Genomic DNA, 23295 nt, shown 5'->3' with positions numbered 1-23295 from the left:
CTGCGCCCCCATAAACCATTGCGCTTCCTTTTCCTTAGCGCCTGCGAACATGGCGGATGTGGTACAGGAGCAGGCACCGGACCAGAAGCCCGACGAGGACTTGGTCCTGAACGGCGAGGCCGACGAGAAGGAGGACGCCGAACCGGCCGAGGAGACAGCCAAGAAGAAGAGGAAAAAGAAGAAGAAGAGCAAGTCTGCAACAGCAGGCAAGAGGCTCAAGAGCTCATAGTAGTAGCTGACAGTCTGACTCTATGCTAGCTAACTAGCTTGGCTACTTCCATGCGGGGTTGAGGGGAGAGTACAGTCAGTGTGCTTTATTATGAGGCCTTATTATGAAACACACATAAATGCATGAATGCAAAACACAGGCATGACAAGAAAAGCCGTAGTAGCAGAGATCCACACGGTTTAGGGTTTAGCCTGTCTGGTCTCCGTGGCAGTGCCAGTGGCGCTGTTCCTCAGCCAAGTTTTCAAGTTTCATAATGCGGGCTCATTACCAGTTACACAATAACAATAATGTCATGTCATGTAATTATGTCATTAAATACGCCCCAAATATTTAGATAACACAACCGCCGGAGAGCAAACGAGCTTGTGTGAAATGCACTGAATCGGCGTTTGTATAAGCCAGATCTTGGCATATCCCAAGCTCGCAGTCTATAAGTGAAGCGTAAGTAAATGGGAATTAACGTTGCATTACTGTGACGGACAGACTGTACAGTTAACTGGGCTGCTCCATGCGCCCTGTCCCCTCACTTTATTCTGTAACAGTTAACAGTAACACAATGACTTAAGTTATTGCCCAACTTATTTGAATGCATGTGTGATTTAATCACTCATGCTTATATTGTGTGTGTGTGTGTGTGTGTATAAGGTGTTGCAGCTACTGAGGGAGATGGAGTGGCCAATGTTACCAAGCAGTTGGAGCAGCAGGCACTAGATGACAAGGAGAAAGAGGAGGACGGAGAGGATGGTAATTGACCTGTTAACATACAGTACACACAGTACACAACAAAACACACAACAGTACACACAGCATCATATATGATCAACTAAGGGGCTGTGTCCACCAATATGTTTACCTGAGTGCACTCACTGCACTGTAGCACATGTTTTTAGTTGGGATCAATGGGATCACTGTGTTTTTTGGAAACGCCAGCAGCCCTAGTTGCTGAGCGTTTATTTTGCGCTGCCCGTTAACATCTGGCGTTTTCATCCGGGCATTTGGAAGCGTTTATAGCAGAGTGATTTGCGTTTTCAGCTGGGATAAAAGTATACTACACCACCGCTCATCCGTCAAAAACACTTGGGTGAGGTGCTGTAGCTGAACATTAGCATGGTGAACATTAACAAAAGAGAACGGCAACCGCACGCACACTCACTACCTGCAAGTATCCATAAAATGCTTTGGCGGACACACAGCCTGCGATGACAAGGAACACATGACATGTCCTAGATGAGGTACAGACCTCGTATAAAGGTGTTGCTGTGTTACAAATGTTTTCTTAAATTCTATAACACCCTCAGATGGAGATGATGGTGAAAATTCGGCAGGGAAGAAGAAGAAGAAGAAAAAGAAGAAGAAAGGACGTGAGTTGGCCAAACATTATTTTTTGTTGAAGCTGCAAGTCATAATGTTAAAAGCTAGGATTAAGAGCATTCTGCTGAATGACTTGATGGGCACTAAAATTGAATAAGTGCCCTTATCAGATGTACATATAGCCTGATCAATAAGTTGCAAATGACTGGCTTTCTGCCACACTGCTGCACTCTTGATTGCAATTATTCTACAAAACCCACCACTGACTCACACACATACCCACACATATTTTCTTGCCATCTACGCTTATATACGTAGCTAGGCTATTGGGACCTATCTATGCCAGCTACGCTTATAAGCGTAGACAACCGCTTAATCCATATATGAACGTGCCGAACGTTTGTTTACCTTTTTGCATTTCTCCGGGTAGAATAGCCCTCCTCGTCACCACCAGTGATGCGATTTCTAAATCCAGCTCCGTTGAGCCTCCATTATAACCCAATTTTCAAAGCGCTGTATCTCCAAAGGTTAGAGAGCTGTCCATGGTGAGCCAGCACGCACCCGACGATCGTAAATCATTTGTGATTTTTGTATCGCATCGCTGAGAAAATGTAGCTGGTTGTTCTGCTAGCTAAAGGCTGTGGGCTGTGTTGTGTGGTGTCGTTCCACTTCCGGAAGCCCCCACCTTCCTGTTTAACCCGGAAGGACAACAAGCTCCATAGAGTGGGCCTGGACGGGCTGCTCCTGGGGCAGTACAACCATGCTAACACTAAGGGCAGTTAATGGTTCAGGCCTACGTTTAATTGTGATCTATGACATTGACTTGATTACAAACCTTTATAATCGGATTACCCTGAATGCTAGTTGATGTTAATTATCTATTTTCCCCCAGCTAAAACTCAGACTGACCCCCCATCTGTGCCAATCTGTGAGTTGTTCCCAAATGGAGTATTCCCTATTGGACAGGAGTGTGAATACCCCCCCTTGCACGATGGGTAAGAAATGTATATACACACACACACCAACAAAATGTTTGTCTGGTCTGGTAGCAAAGTGAATTTGCATGTTCTGCTTCCCATTGAGTTAAACTTCGAGTTGTCTTCTCTCACTAGGAAAGCCATATGCAATGACGGCCAATAATCATAACCACTGAAACGAACTGCAAGCCAGCAAACTGATTTTTGCATGCGTCATCATATCGCACTGCCTACATTCAGCACAACAAGATAACAATTGTTTCTCCTGCATTCGCTCATGTGTCAGCCATGTGCCCCCATTTATGTGTAAATCCTGTGTCGTTTCTCAGTCGTAGCGCGGCATGGCGCACCACCAGTGAGGAGAAGCGTGTGCTGGATAAGTCCAATGAGGAGGTGTGGAGTGACTTCAGACAGGCTGCCGAGGCCCACAGACAGGTCCGCCAGCATGTCCGAAGCTTCATCAAACCTGGACTAACCATGATCGAAATCTGGTGAGACTTATATATATATATATATATATATAATGTCACTATCCGAGAGGGTAAGAGAATGTAACCTGACTCCGCCAGATTGCGGCAGTATTGAGTTCACAAGTTCCCTCCTCCTACCTGCATCTGGTCTCTCAAGCAGAAACGATGAACCCGAAGCAGCGGGACAAAAATCTGATCTCTCCATAATCATTTTGAGTTGTAGTCTTGTTAGGTTGTGTAAACTTGTGTTTACATGTGCGCTGTGGCACAGCTTCAATACGTCATCAGTCTCGCGTTGATCCCGCCTCTAGCGGCCGTATATCGCTACGATCAGCACTGGTTTGGATTACATCATCTCTGCCCGAGAGAGACTAGATGGAAGCAGGAGGAGGAACTCACTACTGCCACCATCTGGCGGCGTCAGTTTAAAGAGAATGACCCTAGCCCGATAAACTTATTTGACCGGAGTCCTCCAGGGGTCTGTACTAGTAGTAATATTGTGCATGATCATGGGCAATGATTTGCATGATTCAGCTGGAGCATTCTGATCTCTTAATTCTGTTTTCTCATACTGATACTGTATTTTCATGTCATTGTATTCCTCTGTGTATCCCTAATAAAGTGAGCGGTTGGAGACCTGTTCTCGCAAGCTGATCAAGGAAAACGGACTGAATGCAGGCCTGGCTTTCCCTACGGGCTGCTCTCTGAACCATTGTGCTGCCCACTACACTCCCAACGCAGGAGACGCCACTGTCCTGCAGTACGATGATGTCTGCAAGATAGACTTCGGCACGCACATCAACGGTGCGACTGAACACACACCCACACATACTCCGAAATGTTGCGTGTTGGCATGCAGAATCCGATAAACGGTCTCAACAGCTAATACTAAAACCTGTGTTGTGCTTTTGTGATGCTGGTTGTTTGCAGGGCGGATCATCGACTGTGCCTTCACCGTCACTTTTAACCCAAGATACGACAAGCTGCTGGAGGCTGTGAGAGACGCCACCAATACTGGAATCAAAGTATGGTGGCCAGAAGCACACCCACGCAATGCATACATAAATGTGACCTGATATTGTTACTGATCTGTGGAATGCATAACGTTGTTTTGTTTTGTTTTACAGAACGCTGGAATTGATGTGCGTCTGTGTGATGTCGGAGAGGCAATTCAAGAAGTGATGGAATCGTATGAGGTTGAGCTCGATGGGAAAACGTATCAAGGTGCGTTTCTATATACATGTACATCCACTGCAGGAACCACTGTCAGGTGGCCTATAGAGCGTCGCAGTCCCGCCCCCTTTCATGACAACGAGAGACCCGGAAAAGAATTCCCTGTTCATTTTCCTCATAGACTTTTCAAAAAGTATTTATTTAAAGACGTTTACGCCACGGACAAAACCAACTCGAGTTGTGACAAATCATGACAATAAACACAATGTTTGGGGCCGGTCAAATAATTTGTAAGAAGAAAAACAAAACAAAGTGTTGTATCCTGCCTTTTTCCCCCCTTCTTTCTAATTATTTGATCAGCCCAAAATGATTTGATTTGTCATGATTTGTCACAACTCGAGTTGGCTTTGTCCGCGGCGTAAACGTCTTTATATAAATACTTTTTGAAAAGTCTATGAGGAAAATGAACGGGAGTTCTTTTCCGGGTCTCTCGAGGGGGCAGGACTGCGACGCTCTATACATCAAGGATGCAAACGCATTGAAGCTTTTATGTAAATATATATGTAGGTTAACCAAATACCCACACGATATAAGGATGGTTTGCATAAGCTAATGTTTAAAACTTGATATTGCTGTTTAGTATGTAGCACTATTTTCTAACTACTGTACATGAAATGAAAAGAAAGTGATGAAAATAAAGTGATCAAGACAAAAACATCATAAACCAGATTAATTTCTTCAGCTATTATGGTTTTGTTGAAACAACTGTCACCATGTTTCCCTGTTCACATAGTATAATTTGATTTATCTTTTCATCTGAGCTTCTGATCACAATAGTACTTGACAGCTAACCGCACATTAATCAATTAGATTAGTAAATGTATCCAATTCCTTCTATTTGCAGTGAAGCCCATCCGAAATCTGAATGGTCATTCAATTGGCCAGTACAGAATACATGCTGGTAAGACTGTACCAATTGTTAAGGGAGGAGAAGCAACAAGGATGGAGGTGTGTTTAATTGAGCTAATTTAGACCCAACTATTTCTACACTGTAAATGCAACAAGCAACACGTATATTCATACAAAGTTAATTTAATGCAGACCAGTTTTTTTTAACCCTGTGTCACCCTTTGTACCTTCCGCCCAGGAAGGAGAGGTGTATGCTATCGAGACGTTTGGTAGCACAGGAAAGGGCATGGTGCACGATGACATGGAATGTTCTCACTACATGAAGAATTTTGATGTTGGACATGTCCCCATCAGGTATTTGTCAGCAAAATAGTTTTTGACTGTGCTCTGTACCGGGCTGGCTGTGTTAAGATTACATTTGTGGACTGTATTTTGATTTAATAATAAATAATTGGGAGGAACTGTGGAAGGGCACACGTCTACTCTAAACTAATCGATCTCATCAGCAATCAGTGTTTTTCACTATGGTCATGTTATGTCTTACTTCCATTTCCCCCTCTCTTCTCCAGGCTCCCTAGAGCGAAGCACATGCTGAACGTGGTCAACGAGAACTTTGGCACACTGGCCTTCTGCCGCCGCTGGCTCGACCGTCTCGGCGAGACCAAGTACCTGATGGCACTGAAGAACCTGTGTGACCTGGGCATCGTGGACCCCTACCCACCCCTATGTGACACCAAGGGCTGCTACACTGCTCAGTTTGAGCACACCATCTTGCTCAGGCCCACCTGCAAAGAGGTGGTGAGCCGGGGTGATGACTACTGAGGCCCCCCCCCCCCCCCCCCCCACACACACACACACCCCCCACACACACACACACACAACCCACTCCCACCCTGCCTCCTGACACACACACACACACACACCGCCTCCAAACCCCAACTACTACTACTCCAGAAAATAAAACTCACCAACATGGGCCTGCACTCTCTGGAACAAGAGACATGGTTTTAAAAACAGGAAACTGTTCGCCTCTGCACCTTCTGTCAAATGGAAACCGTACAAGATACCAAATGCCACTGAGTACACTAAAGTACTCACAATGCATTTTTCAGCACCACTTCACAGCTAGCGGCAAAGAGGGGGACATGGCTTTCTTGGTGGTGGCTGAATTTTGTATCATTTGTTTTTCAGGTGTCAAGCGAATGTTAAAAACAATTGAAAAGAGATAATAAAAGTAAACAAGCTTCTGCTGGAGGAAGCATTTCAAAATGCTTGTTTCCACCAGCATGGATACAGGTGTGTCCCACCAACCAGTCTGCAGTGGACCTCACGTTACTACATGATCTTACAATTAACTGTTAAACAGTTTCACATATAAAAGTTGCTCGGATATCTCATTTTGATATTTTTCTTTTAAGTCTGATTCCTTGGAACCACTCTAAGCCCACCGTACCCAGTGCTAAGTACCATTGGGTGTAGGATGTGGTCAGGCCAAATGTTTCAGGCGTTTTCAAGTTTCTCCCATCTTTATAAAAACACCATGCATCTACGGCTGTACTGTACGTTTGGCTTCTATTGCAACAGGAGAGCACTCCAGCCCTCCCAGTACTTGTTTCTTTGATATTTGTAAAATATCCTTGAAAAGGCTGCCGTCACCATATGTTTCTGATGTACTACTACTTCATTTTCAAATCCCTAAAATGTTTTTGTAAGGAAAAAGTGATTAAAAATAATCTTGCTCTCTTTCCGGGTCTTATGTGAAATACTTTCTGTTGGTGGGTGTCTCAATATGCAGTATGCCAAACAATTTGATAACCAACAGAACATTAAAGGTATATTCAGTGATTAATTCAAATATCGCACCATATAAGGAGTTTCTCCCTGTCCCCAGTTAACCCTTGGGGGTCACAAAACCTTAGGTTTCGTTTTTGGCTAGGTGGCCCAGCCTTCATCCAATCAGGATGGAGAGGGGCCTTCCATGCGGGCATGTGCACATCTTGTTACCGGGGCGGAACGTTTTTTTTCTCCAAATCACCCAAATCACTGAATGCTCTTTTTAAGTGAAACATTTGAGTACTTTTTCCACCACTGCTTTTAAATCTTTTAAAACCACAGGGAGAAAAACAAACGGGGGGGGCTGGGGGGGTGCAGTGACCGGTGTCAAGCCCGTCCGATCGCCGGTTGTCCAGAACCAGCACAAAAGCCTCTGCCCAGTCTCCGGACAGGTCCCAAATCCAGATCACCCTTTAATAGATCTCCATATATGGAACTGGTCTGTTCTGACATCACAATGATGTGCAACATTGCCCTCTATTAGCCAATTGATCACACCTAATCCATCCCCCAGTGGGCTCTGTTATAGTACCTAATAATAATTAATTTAAAAAAGCCCCCCCCCCCCCCCCAGTTCAAATATTATTTTGGGGCGTTTCCAGTTTAAATATTTTTTTTGGTGGGTCCCCAGTTCCAATATGATTATTTTGGGGGGTCATGCGGCCTTAAACGGTTGAGAACTACTGGAACAAACAACTTTTTATGTAGTTCATTATAGTTTTGCCATAGTAGGCTACAGGGCTTAGTCCTAGTTCTCAGTCCTGGGGATGGATTTCAGTCCTGAGGATTTCATAGAGGTCATTTAATGAGATTTTGCAAAAAATCATTTTCAGTCTTGGGATTTTTTTTGGCTTTAAGCCCTGCATAGTAAAAGGAGTTTATGAAAAGATATGAGGTGAACTAAGTAAAAGGTTCTGAATTTTAGTGGATCTCATATTTTTCCATTATAGGCTATGCTACTGTATATTAATGGAGCACTTCGCCCACACTGTCTCATTGGTGGGCTACAGACAGTTAAGAAAACTGCCTGCAAAATGTGCAAATGACATCGTTGGGGATTCTGAGCTATCAGAAACTACAGCCTCTCTCTTCCTGTAAAATTAGCGTGCTAAAATAGAATCCGTTGCAAAGAAAAAGAAAAAAAGTGGCTCACAACCTCAGCCTGATGGCCTATAATATAGGCCATCAGGCTGAGGTTGTGGGCGCCCTTAGACTTTTATATAGGCCCTATATAAAAGTCTAAGGGCGCCCTTTGACCTCAAAGTAGAGGCAAAGAAATATTGGCAGTGTACTAATTTACTAGACATCTGAAATACATGCTAGCAGTAAGACTGTCAGTATTCTTGGAAACAAGTGTAATGCTTTATGGTGTCGTCCACTCACAGTTAACAGTTTTTGTATTAAATTGTGAAATGTAACTGTAATTCTGCAAACTGTTTATACTTCAATCATTCAAAAAACTCACTACTGGTGGTGTAACCACCACTAGAGGGAAGTGTTTGCCTACAAGCGATGTTTAGTCAATGGGTTTAGTCCTAAAAGTTATCTTGTTGGAAACTGGCTTTCTAAAGTTATTGAGTACAGAGTAATTTCCTGGAGGAAATGTTGTACAGTATTGTGAGCTTAAAACCCTCAGGCATAATAAACAATAATCGGTAACACTTGCAGATAAGGTTCTGAAATAATGATCAACTATTAAATGATTAACTAATAGTTAAGCATTAGTTAATCATTATTTCATGAACCTTATCTGCAAGTACTACCCAATAATCTAACAGGGCCTTTGATCTGGACCCTTGATTTAGGATTCAAACTGACAAAATACTGAAGATAGTAGGCTACTTGTTTTTTTTATTAATAAACACTGGTCCTTGGCGAAGTTGGTGTAAAACAAAAACATGGAAATAAGTAAAAAACTAAAAATACCTAATTAAACAGAAATAACTCCATAAAACAAGCTAATTTTTTTATTTTTTATTATTTAAGTACAAATACAATACAATACAAAAACTGCTACTTTGTGGACCATGAAAAGCACAAGACTATTGTTTACATCATGGTCCACCATTTTCAATTCATCACAAGGGCAGGGTTATGTAGCCTATACTACACCTACACCACACTACTCATACTATGCTGTACAGTAGCCTACTGTATTTATTATTTACTAAAGTAAAGTTCCATGTGATGTAGCCTGCTGTATTTATTATTTACTACTGCAGTAAAGTTCCATGTGATGTAGGCTACTTAGTGTGCAAATGTGCAATAAACCCATTGCCTTCCTTGTACTTGCAGTATGTACTATGTTTGTTACAGTAAACTATGCTGCCTATAATACACTATTACTATACTATAATACAAAGTTGTCTAGGTTTGCATAAAATGCTTCAGGGGAGGGAAACCAACGTCATTATGTATTTATTAACATAATAAAGGAACCACACAACCTCTCAGCACAACATCAACAACAACGTCACTGAACGAGGACGCGCTCGAGCCAACACCACGCGACAAGGACCGACAAGATGGCGATCATTTCACGAACAGAGGAGTAAGTGCCGTGAAGGATAGGCTAGGTATGGACAATGCTTCATTTTGTATTTACAACACGTTCCTTAAATGTATCGTGCGAGTGGCTTGTTCTTTTTTTTCTAAACACACAAATGTGTGTTAATTTATCAGGAGTGCGACGCCTCGCCAGCACAAGAACTTGTCGGGATTACCGTAGTTAGCTTAGCCTGCAGCTATGCTAATGTTAGCAACAAGGACGTGCTAATCTCTTGCCGTATATGTTCATGTCACACTCATATATATATATATATATATATATATATCATATATATATATATATATATATATATATATATATATATATATATATATATATATATATATATATAAAAAAAGCGTCTGTTTTTGAAAAGTGAGTTACAATTTAGAGTCAACGTAGGTAACTATGCAGTGAGTTAAACTGCGCGTGACATGTTAAATTAATATTCAGGTGTCAAGTGTGTTTGAATCCTCAATTACAGGCTAGCTGCCTTAATGACAAGTTTTCTGTTTACGTAGTAGTTACACCATTTAGCCGGACACATTGTAATTTTGATGTTTATTTATTTTTTGCGCAATGAGAGCCCATGCTTGGTGACTGAGGAGTGTCTTGAGTGAGGATCTTGTCCAGCCTCGTACCCACCATTACAGTCACAAGGACACCCTGGGCAAAGGAGCGATCACTGGCTGATAAGATTCTAGGAATGTGGAAATCCTTAAATTAGTAAAATTACATGCACTGTATTAGTGATTTCAAGTACATTTTGATAAGCATTTGGCCACGGACCCCCATTTGATACGATGTTTTACCTCGGGGACCCTAATCTACAAATGATCATGTGAACAAATTGAACCAAATGGACTCTTATTATAAGAGTAGGTAAATTTGCTCAATTTATTTCCATTTGTACAAACTGAGTTACAGACCAGTAAGGGTCCATTTGGTTCCCGATTATCAACCATTTAGCTGGGCCTGGGACCCCCCCCAGGACCCCTGGTCACCCGGACCAAAGTGGACTGTGACATTGACACATGACAAAACAAACTGCAATCAAAGCAGAATACCATAATGGAAACAAATCTGTGACGTCACCTTTTTAATAATGGTCACCTTTTGTGTTATGTGCTCTTGTTAAACTCACTAAATTAAATCACTTTCAGTCTTGGCCTGGGAAATACATGTTTTACACATGTATGATGATCTGTATTTAACATTTATGTAAAGCTATCAAGATGAGGATAATCTCAGTAGTGTAATCTTCTATTGAGATTGTTGTGACAGACATTACAATGCGACTGTACCACATTACTTACTTACTTAGGCCTTTGTATTCCTTTCGGAACATAGGCCATTGATGAGTATAGAAGTGTCTATTTGTATGTCTCTAAATGTTTTGATGAATTGAACAAGGTGGACCCTCTTGTAAACAAGTGTAATGCTTAATTGGGTTGTCCACTCACAGTTAACAGTCTTTGTATTGAGTTTGTGCTTGAAATGTACTGTAATTCTGCAAACTGTTAATAAATATTTCAATCATTCAATCAATCAAACCACATTGCTCTCTAGTAATCATCAAAAATTGCTCAACGTGAAACAAAATAAATTATAGTTTCCTCCATTTGGCTTGTTGTGATATGATCTAGTTATCAAATTACAAACGTCTGGTTATTTGCTGGGGCCGGACTTGGGCCCGTCAGAGGAATGAAGATTTATTTATAACACAGGAGCAGCAGTCTGGAATGGCAACACATACTCGTAAACACACCCACAACTGTGCAGTGTGCATTATGCCCACCTGCATTAGCCAAAATGCTTTTGTTCACACACACACACACACACACACACACACACATCATGTATCGCTGTTGATAGTGATGTCACTGTGACACACTGTGGTTGTAGCGCTGTGAAAGATAAATCATTCTGACTGGAAATTTCTTAATGTAGGAGCCTTGATCAACCTGGCTTCCTTGCCTACATGTCTCACCATCTATCAACACTTTCTCTTCCCGTTATCTGGACCATTTTCTAGCTGTCTTATCCTCTCCTCATAATACCCTTCTAAACTCTCTCTGCAAAAAAGAGGTAGTCCAGTACACAAACACAGGGAACTCAGCCCTGTTTTTAATGGCCAAGCTTAAGTACTCTTATTTATGTGTTTTTTTTGGTGGCTTTCGCCTTTATTTTATATTTTTTTTATAGAGGGACAGATAGTAGTACTCTTGGGGGTGGTGGTGGGGGTTAACTTGATAGGGTTCAGTCCACTCAAGGACCCCTAGTTTCTCAGCTGTGGTGCCACACCAATTGAAGAAGGGATAAAAAGGAGATGCTGAATATCATAAAATGTATTTATTCCAGTCATATAATAGAACCTATGCTTAATGCTTTTCCAAGGAAAAAGCCCCCCATGATTAAATAAGATTATACTGCTACTAGTACTCTTCAGGGAGTACTAGTAGTTATTTTGAAGCAGCTCTCTTTAAGTTAAAAAGAAGTAAAGAACAAGATCAATTATGCTGTTAAGGAGAAAAGCCCAGAACTGCTCTCATGATAATGCTTTAGTTTTGTGTGTGCAATGTGCATGCATGCAGTGCGTTTATTCCACTTTGTAAAGAGTAAAGTCTGAATGTGTCTCTGTTGATAACTTCACCCAACACCCTGGCATACATGTATCACACTGCCCACAAACAAAGATCACGGTTTACTGTTGGTGGAAAAGCTCTTGTGAAACTCTTGTGAAAAAGATCACACCCGTGTAAAGTGAGGGGCACACTTATCAGCGTGCATCATTATCGCCTACTTGTCTTCTTACTGAGAGTTGAAAGCCTCATAATTACATTTTCATTTATATAATCTGTTAACTTGTAATACATTTTGAGTCACTTACAAAACACTCAAGTCCCTCTTCCATTCCTTAACAATGAAATCACATTGTCTAACCCATACCCCTCTCTCTCTCTCTCTCTCTCTCTCTCTAGATAAAGCCATGCCTCGGTAGGATCCACTTTCTTAGCTCGCCATGGTCCCCATGGTGATCTGAAGCCACTGTGAAACGTGGACACTCAAACCTGGTCACTTATTGACTGAACTGTTGGCTAGGCAGGCGTGTGTGTAAATGGACAGGTGTAAACATGTGGGCCGGCTGCGGCTGGCCCCAGACCACTCCATTCTCAACCCGCAGAAGTGGCACTGTGCAGACTGCAACACCACAGAGTCTGTATGGGCATGCTTAGGCTGTGCCCACGTGGCGTGTGGGCGCTACATCGAGGAACATGCCCTGCAACACTTCCACCAACAGCGCCACCCGCTGGCCATTGAGGTCAACGAACTGTATGTTTTCTGTTACTTGTGTGATGAATATGTACTCAACGACAACGCCACTGGTGACCTCAAGCTGCTTCGCAGCACACTCGCTGCCATTCAGAGCCAACACTACGAAGTCACCACCCGCAGTGGGCGCATCCTCCGCTCTGCGAGTGCTGCCGCGGACACCACCATGCCCTGTGGCGCGGGCGAACTGCAACTGCGGGACGAGGATAGGATGTTCACTGCCCTATGGCATCGGCGTAGATCACTTATGGGTCGCGTCTTCCACTGCTGGTTCGGACTCACCGAGGGTGGGAAGAAAAGGGAGGAAGCGGAGGAACGGAAAAAGGAGCTGATGGAGAGGAAGCACGCTTTGAAGAGGCAGCAGCAGCACAATTTGGAGAGTGCCCCTCCAAGGAAGAGCCGGCGGTTGTGCCGGAAGAGCGAGAAGGCTGCCGAAGCAGCGGCAGCTGCCGAAGCAGGTCAAAGAAGTGTTCGCCTTGCTTCGCGTCAGGCAGGTATTAAAGATACCTGCCTGACGCGCAGCAAGGCGAACACTTCTTTGACCACATGCAGACCCAGAACTCAAAAACCAGCTCCGCCTCCTCCTCCCGCTCCGAAGAAATTGGGACGAACCAGAACGGCCCAAATCCCCACTCCGAAGACTCGCACCCCTTCCTCCTCCACCGCTAAATCCAAGGTCAGAACCTCCTCAGCACTCCCCCGTACTGCCCCTACCCCAACACCTGTCCGCCGCAAGCCAAGCGCCAAACAGGGTGACTCGCCCGCAAAGCGGAATCCCACGGTCACTCCTGGTGTGACGGGTTTGAGGAACCTGGGTAACACCTGCTACATGAACTCCATCCTGCAGGTGCTCAGCCACTTGCACGTCTTCAGGGAGTGCTTCCTGCGCCTGGACCTGACCCAGGCACTGGAGCTGCTGGCTTCTGCTGTCCATGGCCAACTGACGGGGAAAGCCTCTTCCCAGTCTCCCATGGCTCAACGGAAGGGGCTCCAGGCCAGCTCAGGCTCTGGGGCTGGGCTAAGTGGGGGGGCCTCACGGGCTCGCAGCATGGAGCTGATCCAATCCAAAGAGCCCAGTTCCAAGCACATTTCACTTTGCCACGAACTGCACACCTTGTTCCAAGTGATGTGGTCGGGCAAGTGGGCGCTGGTATCGCCTTTTGCCATGCTCCATTCTGTGTGGCAGCTGATTCCCGCTTTCCGAGGCTACGCCCAGCAGGACGCCCAGGAGTTCCTGTGCGAGCTGCTGGACAAGGTGCAGCATGAACTGGAGAGCACCGGTAAGCACACGCCCACTGCAGGAGTGCCCCAGACGCAGAAACGACTCATCAGGCAGGTTCTCAGTGTTGTCAACACCATCTTCCATGGCCAGCTACTCAGCCAGGTATGATAAAACACATACTGTAGGCTCTCTACCATGACTGTGGAATCCTTAGTGCTGTCTGGCTTGTTCAACACACACGCGCACGCACACACCATATCTGCCTACCAACACAATTTCAATTCAAGGGCTTTATTGGCATGAGAAAACATACATTTACATTGCCAAAGCAAACACACTCATGATCATAGCATATTATGAGTGCTTCTTGATTGTATTTCCTGGCTGAATTTGCTCTGTTACTGAATTGACTGTCAATTAATAACATTTGTAGTGAAGCTCAATCATGCCAGGTGGTGTGCTGGGATTTTGGGAGTAAGGCTGCCTGCCATCACCAGTTTTGAAGCCTCTGTGTAATTTGTAGTTATTTGTTTTTACTAGTAGGTCTTGTAAATAGATTAAAAATGAAATCATGGTCTGAAAACATTGTTTGTAGTTGTGTACACATTTATAAACCAGTGGAAGTCAAATTATTATAGTCTAAATGAGGACTGTGGGCCCTGTGAATGAAGAGAGGACAAGCGACTTAGTGTCTACTTTGAGAGGCTGAGTGCAAAACACTCACACCTGCTTCCACTGAATAAGTGGCTGTGTGTGCTTACTGTGCTTGTGTTTTGGCGGTATATATGAGCCCTGTGCTTAGGGCATCATGGCATTGACTCGGCTGCTTTTGGGTTTGCCACTAACAATGATGATCATCATAGCCCTTTCTTTTTCATTGCTATTTTTATAGAGTTGTCTCGATACCATTTTTTCAGAACGAGTATGAGTACTTAATTTTTAGTTTAGTACTCGCCAATACCAAGTACCGATACGATTAAGAGTACTTTTTATTTTTGTTGAGTAACCACTTATTTGACCCCCTTTTTCTCATCTATGCAGATGTATCTTTGATCTACCCTTGTCATTTATGCTTGTAGATCGGCTGTTTTTGGCGATTTGCTGCAGTGTTGGGGGTCAGATTTGCTGCCGTTGCATTCGTTCAGCCTAGTGTCAATTGGATGTTTTTGTACTCGGGTCAGAGTATCGGGGCCGGTTCCGAGTACTTGAGGGTGGTATCGGCCCGAGTACCCGATACCAGTATCGGTATCGGAACAACACAACTATTTTATATAAAATTGTCTGGGAGGGAAACGGGATGAGACATGAACAATGTGTCCTCCCTGCCCAATCTGTAGCTATCGATTAGTTATTTACTATGTGTGCAATTTGTGGACGAAGCCACCCAATTTGCTGCACTATATAAGCTGGCTGCGGCTATACAAGCCGACTGTGCATGCTGGGTCACAGGCTAAATCGTGTATTTTGATCTGATAATGTTTTCAGCCTTAGCCACACAACGTCTCTCGTGTATGTTTGTGTCTGAACACAAACATTAAATGCCATTGACAATGAATTGAGAATTTGCATCATATGTGTCTGAGCAAATCGGCTGGGTTGTATGTCGGTGGCACCCCTTGGCCAATTAGGGACCACCATTCTTGATGATTATGTACGATCACAGGTGTGATTTTTTTTTTCTAATACACATCTGTCTTTCATAATGACCAAAGACGTTGCACAGTATTTTGTCCCAAAGGGGCTTGTAGATCTGCTATTTTTCAACAGCTAAAGCATAACATAATGCTTGAAACACCAAAAGGGGTTGCCCCCCCGGAACGGGTTAAAAATGGTAGAAATAGTAAGACTACTACACTGTCTCTCCAGGCGACTTCTCATCTCTCTTTCTTGTGTACATCCAGGTGACGTGCATGGCATGTGACCATCGCTCCAACACTGTGGAGTCCTTCTGGGACCTGTCCCTGGAGTTTCCAGAGCGCTACCACAGCAGGGAGTCGGCCGCACAGATGTCGTGCAAGCTGACAGAGATGCTGGCCAAGTTCACGGAGACGGAAGCCTTGGAAGGCAGCATCTATGCCTGTGACGAGTGCAACGGTGAGTTGAACACACAAGGACGTGCACGCACACACACACAAACGCACAGACAGACGGATGCATTTTCTCTCAATAGAAACTACCTCAGATTGCAATAAGTGTTGAGAGTGGAAATTAACATTGTGAATTGACATGTTTCCTCCTGATTGTGCAGCCAAGCGCAGACGGCTGTCCTCCAAAGTAATCCTGACCGAAGCAAAGAAACGGCTGATGGTGCACAAACTGCCTCAGGTCCTCCGTCTGCACCTTAAACGCTTCAGGTATGCCAACATTACACCAAAGCCTGTGATCCTATTGAGGAGTTCATTTTGATATGAGTCATCAATATATCATAAAAAAGCCTGACCTAGTGACTTAGCGACACAGGCAATGGAAGGATGTGCCTATTAGTGCTTGACAACGTGGCAGAGTGGTGCGACACAGCTGGTGTTTTTTGTTACAGCGGAAGTGGTAGAAAAGGTATATGACATGGGGGCGATTGGGTAGCCACCATGGAGAGTAGGGATTTGAATCTTTGCGGTGCATCTGGCTCGGCCAGGCGTCCATACGAACACAATTGGCCGCGTTTTATGGGAGGGAAGCCAGTCGAGGTCAAGGCTCAGTTGCAAACCCCTACAGTTTGCTGAATTTTTATGTAAATATTTTAAAAAGAACGATGGAAGTAGAGCTGCACGGTTATAGCTAAAATAATAATCACATATTGATTTCTGTCCAACAGCAGTGTATGTTTTGAATGTTTACAATGGGAGCTTGGGGATGAATAGTTGCTGAACCCCCTTTAGTGTTGGGGATTGTGCCGGTATCGAAAAACCGAAATTCTATTAATCACGCAGCACTAGATGGAAGACTGCTCTGTCTTATGTCTTTATAAACTAAAAATGTATTATTTTGCGCTACCAGTATGGGTGCTTCGTACGTCAACATATACATGTTAACATTGAAACAAACCAATGCTGATACGGTTTATCATCTGCCGAAGATAAAAAATAGTCCTGCAAATTAACTCCATAGACTGCATCGCTGCCCAAAAAGAACAGATCTACCAGCTATCTTTGCCTTGCAATTCAACTTGTTGATACCTTGTAGATTTTGCTGTTTTCAAGCAAGCAACACCATTGTGCAAGTATAAATTAAATTGAGCTTAATGTTAAATAAATAAATAATTGAATTGGAATGTGCAAGGAAACGTCTGTAAATAATAATTTGGAAATGTCTTAATAATGATCTTGCAGACTGTACAAAACCTCAGTATTACCCATGTGCTGTTTTGCCTGGAGGCGGTCCACAGGGCCACCGGGACTCTGCGACACCAGACTTCTTATTTTGAGCACAAACATAAAAAAAAAATATAAATGTATTGGCCACCATTGCCACTGCTACATCCTAGGGGAAACACTGGTATTGCTGTGATGGCCTAATGAACCACCTCAAGGTGATCTGAGGTAGCAAGTAAAGCACACGGATAACAGCTGCCGCTTGTTTTTGTGGTTGGTTACAGGTGGTCTGGACGGAACCACCGAGAGAAGATCGGCGTACATGTCCGCTTTGACCAGCTTCTCAACATGGAGCCTTACTGCTGCCGTGAGGCCCGTGACCCCTCCTCACCCAAAAGTGGTACTAGCAGCCCCACAGATTCACTGAGGCCCAAAGACTTTATGTACGAACTCTCTGCAGTGGTGATGCATCATGGGAAGGGCTTTGGTTCTGGCCACTATACTGCCTACTGCCGTAACACAGAGGGGGGTGAGTACGTTCATTCGTTGTTGTTGCTCTTGATGGTTTGTGTAATATGTTTTTTGGTCTGTATTTTTCCTTTTCCGCTTAAATTTAGTGCTGCAGTGATGTAAATAGGTTTTCTGTATATAAAGTAAATTAAATCGCACCAACATAAATAAAGTGAAATGAAAATAAGTAAATAAAATACTTTGTGGCTCACTCAGTGAGCTAAATAAAGTGTGTGGTGCATTTATGCACAGCTCAAGTCTCTCATTGTCATGATGTCATGTCACAGAAGGGAGACGTCTCGTTTCACTGCTCTGCTGTTATGCTCAATCAAGTGACCATACAGAATTTGGTCTGAGAGTGCGCAAAATGGCGCCGCCCGGATGTTATCATTTAGATTGTGTTTCTATGACGAATATCTATGTGGATTTTATTGTTCATATCGTAGGATGAAGTCGGATGCAGCCATTTGCAAAGAAAAAAGTTTAACCTCTCAATCGAGTGCGTATGTGACGCAGGGATATGACTCCCGGACAAATTGTTTCCCAGTATCATTCCTTGAGAATTTGGTTGAAAATGATATCATTCTATGTATGGACTAGTTGGAAACGGGTTTCCATATAATCGTTTGTTTAATTATGCTTTTCAGTGTTGCACCTCCACCACCATTAGTTTACTAAGTGATGGACAGGAGATGATTCTTTACCTTTGAGGACCTATCTTTCTCTATAGAGCGTCGCAGTCCCGCCCCTTACCATGGACCAGGAAATTATTCTCCGTTCATTTTCCTCCTAGACATTTCAGAAAGTATTTATTTAAAGACGTTTACGCCGCGGACAAAGCCAACTTGAGTCGTGACAAATCATGACAACAAACACAATTTTTGGGGCCGAAAAAATAATTAGAAAGAAGAAAAAAAACGGCAGGTTACAACACTTTTTGTTGTTTTTCTTCTTTGTAATTATTTGTTTGGTCCAAAATATTGTTTGTGTTATGAGTTGTCACGACTCGAGTTGGCTTTGTCCGTGGCGTAACCGCCTTTAAATAAATACTTTATGAAATGTCTATGGGAAAAATGCATTGGGTTTCATTTCCTGGTCCATGGTAGGAGGCGGGACTGCGACGCTCTATTCTCTTATCTTTGGACCAATTATACAAAGATATGATGAATGGTTGAAGTCGTCCTATAACATAACCTTCAATTTCACATTCTTAATGCAGATATTCAACACGACATTTTTGCCAGAGCATGCAGGGGGGGGGGGGGGGGATTTGAATTTAATTTTGGCCATGTTTGTGCATGCCTAAATATAATATCAATCATATTGTGGAGCTCTAAGTTATGTATTGCCCAGCCCCACTTGATCTTCAACTGTCTTAATTGTAGATAAGTGCATTTAAAGTTTAAATGTATCTTCTTGATTCTCTTGCAGGCTTCTGGGTTCACTGTAATGACTCTAAGATGAACGTGTGCTCTGTGGAGGAGGTGTGCCGTGCCCAGGCTTACATCCTCTTCTACACACAACGTGTCACTCAGGACAAAGACAGGCCGCCATAGGACCACAATCCACTGACCGCCTCCTCTCCTCGCTGTATCTTGGCAACCCAGTGAGCACCACCTCGCTTGCTTGTGACTCCTCCCTCCATTTCTTTGGGCATTTTATATCCTGGGAGGATTTTTTATTTTTTTATTTTGGTTTATTTTTTCATGGGGGGTGAGGGGGCAAACCTTAGGACTCCATTTAAAAATGCAGTTCTGCTTTGTGAACTGTTGTATATGGTGTTTATATGTTGGTGTTTGTTATTATGGTAAATAATGGTGAAAAAATTGTTTGATAGTGTAAAGCTGTATTTTATAAAGAGTATCAGCGACAGTGTTTCAGTAGCAGCCAACAGACTTTGGCCAGGTGTGATAATGTACAGGTGTCCTCTATCGAGTAATGGAGGTGTATTCATAGCATTAAACATCCCGATCACAAACCGGTGCATGGCCAACGGGCTGTCCGAATTCATATTGTATGGCAAAAGACAAAATGACAATACTATGAATGGAGGTATGAGGTTAGTGCCTCGTTGAGTGTAAATACTGTTAATCAGTTTTAATCAAGTGAACATGTTCTCAGTCACTTTAGTTTGGCAACGCCAGACTGGATGTAGATGTAATTGACTATGGCCGAGTTTAGAAGTGGTCTCCCTGTGCCATAGACATTAGTGGGTGATGGCTATAGCTTGGCCTCTGTTGGGTTATTGCTGTAAGAGCTATCATGTTATCCCATCCGTCTAGATACCCACTAAATCAGGGGTCTTCAACAGGGGGTCCTCAGAGTTGCTACAGGGGGTTCGCCAAATCTTGTTTGAGGGGTGCTAGCCCTTCCTATATTCAGCTATTGGTGTAGATTTTCATCTTACACAAACATTAAATTCCCATCGACAACGGATGGAGAATTTACGTCATGTGTCTGAGCAAATCGACATGTTGCGTCATGATGTACGATGATCACCCCTCACTTCACACGAGTGATTTTTTTTTAACATTAACCACTTGAACCCTAGCATTGATATTCTGAGGGGAACATTAGCTGAAAATAGCTGATCTACAAGCTCACAACACCTTGGGCATTGTGAGCTTGTAGATCAGCTATTTTTGGCTAATATTTTCAGATGTGATAAAGAAAAGAAAAGAAGAAAAATAAATTACACAACACTTATGATAGTTTTAGTTTACGAAGCTATCTTTGAAATTTTGAACTAGTTTAATCTGCAACACAATTTTATACTAGTGGGGGTCCCTGCTTCATCTCCCTCAGCTAAGGGGTCCTTGACCTGAAAAACGTTGAAGACCCCCACACTAAATGACTATGGAGTAGGTAGCATTTCTGCTCCGACCCAGCAGTGTTTGCCCACCCCTTCCCCCTCTCTAGTACTGTCTGGTCTGTCAGTTAACATTTTGCGATTGGTTACTGACCTCAAGCCAAAGCACAGGGGAAATAATTGGAATCGCTCTTCAGTTTTCCCCCTAATGTTTTAACTTGTGCTGGGAGTGCTTTGTTTGTTTTATTTTCCATCCTTGACTGGTGGATGAAAAAATGTTTTAAACATTTCCAAAGGGATCTTTTTTTTTTTTTTTTTTTTTAATGCTGCCACCTACCTTCCTCAGAATGTAACAAATGTAATGTTTTTTCTTACCAGAGGGGAGGGTATATTCATGATCTCTTAACGGATACTAGTGTTCTAGAAAAGTGCCCTTGTTGTAAAAGTAAATCTATTTTTGTAGTTTTTTTTTGTTTGTTTTTTTACTCTGAAAAGTTTTCATATCAGTTCATGATGGTGGTAAGCTGCACATTTTCAGTCTCACCTAGGCCAGGATTTAGAGTGAATGTATTTTTATACAATCTTTTCCCAGAGTTGTCCAACCCCCCCCCTCCCTCCCTCCTTACATTTTCTTTTTTTGTTTTTAAGATATTCTTTTGGCTTTTTCTGCCTTTATTGATAGGATGAAAGTAGATTGAAAGAAAATGGGGAGAGAGATGGGGGGGGGGAAGACACGCGGCAAAGGCCGTCGGGATCGGGAGTCGAACCCGCGGCACGCTGTCAGGCTGGCTCAGCAGCCTAGGTGCCCAGACGGTTGAGCTAACCGTCCGGACTCCCCCTACATTTTCTCCTCTAGTTATTTAGTTATTGCCAATTCCCCATGTGTACATTGGTCCCTGTTGCCTCCAACCTCCTCGCTGTTGGGCAGAGGAGGGTGTAGACTACCAGCCTGGGTGTCACTGATAAACATAGAGTTGCCAGTCACGTCTTTTCACTTGAGGGCAATGAAGAATGTAATGTATAGAACCATCACCCTAGAGCAGTGGTTCCAACAGTGGGGTCTGGGGACGCCTAGGGGTCCTTGCGGGAGTTCCAGGGGGTCCCCAGCTAAATGGTAGTTAGAAACCAAATGAACCCTAATGGGTCTGTAACTCAAGAGTGTACAAATGGAACCAAATGGACCCCTCAGTTAAATTAACTTTGATTTTACAAGGGGGGACCGTAGCCTCATTCAGGTCAAACCGAGGGTCCTTGAAATGAAAATGGTTGAAAATCACTGCTAGTGCCGTAAAAATCATGGGTGTCCTTGGCATATATTGTCTAATGGGGGGGGGTCCACAGGCTAACGAGTGTCAATTTGGGGGTCTTTGACATGAAAAAGTTTGGGAACCACTGCCCTAGAGATGCCCTCCTGGCTGACCAGCAGGGATCAATAGTGCAGTGATGAGGACACAATCCCTCACTGGTTTCCTCACCAGCAAAAATGTGCCAGTTGTGTTGAAATGCCCGGCAAACCCGGAGGTATTTCTGCCAGCAGGTCTCTGCGGTAGTGGGTGTCCTAGAGTTGTTTTTGTTTTTAAATAAAAGAAGCCAGTTTTAATGGTTTTTATATAGTTTTATACTGGGTGGTCCACGGTGGTGGGCGTCCCAGAGGTTTTAAAGTATTAGAAAGGACTATTTTGTCCTCACTGAATTTTCAAACTCACCACCAGCAGTTTTGACAGGACTTAACAAGAGATTTCAAAGTTTTCCCTTGTGTGTAACTTTGTCTACCAGTGAATGTGTGTGCATACTGTATTTGGTTCTGTGCACCCCTTTAAGTAAACTAGCCAGACAGATATAACAAGATTACTTGTTACATGTTTGTGTGATAATGGTTATCTCCATAATGGAGAAAAGTGTAGAAAAAAAATGCTTCACTGCCTCAGTCTGGTTCTTTTGGTTTATCTACCAGAGGGGAATTCAAAGCACATTTCATGTTTTCCCCTGTTGTCGGACATTGTGACATGGTGTATGTTCATGTTCATTACAAAATGTATGGAAGTGATACTATGCAAATTGTTACCTCAAAAATTTCTAGAGAGAATTACCTCAATAAAAATGAGAATATTTTTTCATTTTTCTAAGAAAGTGCTGTGTATTTTCTCATTTCAAGATAATGCAAGTTGTGGACCAACCTAATATGGCACTGCAACTGCCCTTTTATTTTTATTTTTTTATCCCACGATTTTGTAACCCATTTTTCACCCCTGTGTCAATTATCTAATGTGATCCTGGGCTCTACACACCCTCCGCCAACCTAGTCCCCATATATGGAGACATGGTGAGAGCAACGGACTTGAACTCATGCTTCCTTCATGCCTGAGTGTCCAAGTTGCTCCTTTACACCTGACGGGGGAGTTTCCCTGGTTGGACGTAGCGCGTGGAAGGAACACGTTATTCCAACCAGTTCCTTTCCCCTCCATCAGGTGCCCCGGCTTGCCTGGGGGAGGCAGTTTATAGACCAGGATTACTGCATGTTTTTGGTGGGGGTACCTACCCTAGGGGACATGGGGAGAACATGCAAACAGAAGGGCCCTTCTGTGCAAACACACAGAAGGGCCCTTTCGCCAACTCCGCCTCGGGTATGGGCACTGATGACGCGGGGGAGGAGGAGGCACGCC

The 23295-nt window shown here is 43.4% G+C and overlaps 2 protein-coding genes across 3 annotated transcripts; both read left to right on the top strand.

Annotated features, from left to right (window-relative positions):
• Positions 1-6814, top strand: LOC306916844 (methionine aminopeptidase 2-like). The gene is made up of 11 exons (XM_079494911.1): positions 1-206; positions 875-973; positions 1528-1590; positions 2433-2535; positions 2847-3008; positions 3610-3791; positions 3918-4012; positions 4115-4211; positions 5065-5168; positions 5308-5423; positions 5639-6814. The coding sequence occupies exons 1-11, from the start codon at positions 50-52 to the stop codon at positions 5889-5891; spliced, it is 1431 nt and encodes a 476-aa protein (XP_079351037.1). The 5' UTR covers positions 1-49; the 3' UTR covers positions 5892-6814.
• A 2542-nt stretch (positions 6815-9356) lies between these two features.
• Positions 9357-21094, top strand: usp44 (ubiquitin specific peptidase 44). 2 transcript variants are annotated; one of them, XM_079494896.1, is made up of 6 exons: positions 9357-9478; positions 12432-14167; positions 15907-16099; positions 16254-16359; positions 17598-17842; positions 19255-21094. In XM_079494896.1, the coding sequence occupies exons 2-6, from the start codon at positions 12569-12571 to the stop codon at positions 19377-19379; spliced, it is 2268 nt and encodes a 755-aa protein (XP_079351022.1). In that variant the 5' UTR covers positions 9357-9478; positions 12432-12568; the 3' UTR covers positions 19380-21094. The 2 variants fall into 2 exon arrangements, with proteins under 2 accessions (XP_079351022.1, XP_079351023.1); XM_079494897.1 differs by having other exon boundaries at positions 9374-9453.
• Positions 21095-23295: the final 2201 nt, after the last annotated feature.

Source organism: Electrona antarctica (assembly GCF_951216825.1).
Source record: "Electrona antarctica genome assembly, chromosome: 23".
In the NCBI taxonomy this organism is placed as follows: domain Eukaryota; kingdom Metazoa; phylum Chordata; class Actinopteri; order Myctophiformes; family Myctophidae; genus Electrona; species Electrona antarctica.
Note: the sequence above shows the minus strand (reverse complement) of the source record. Positions and strands in the feature narration are given on the sequence as shown.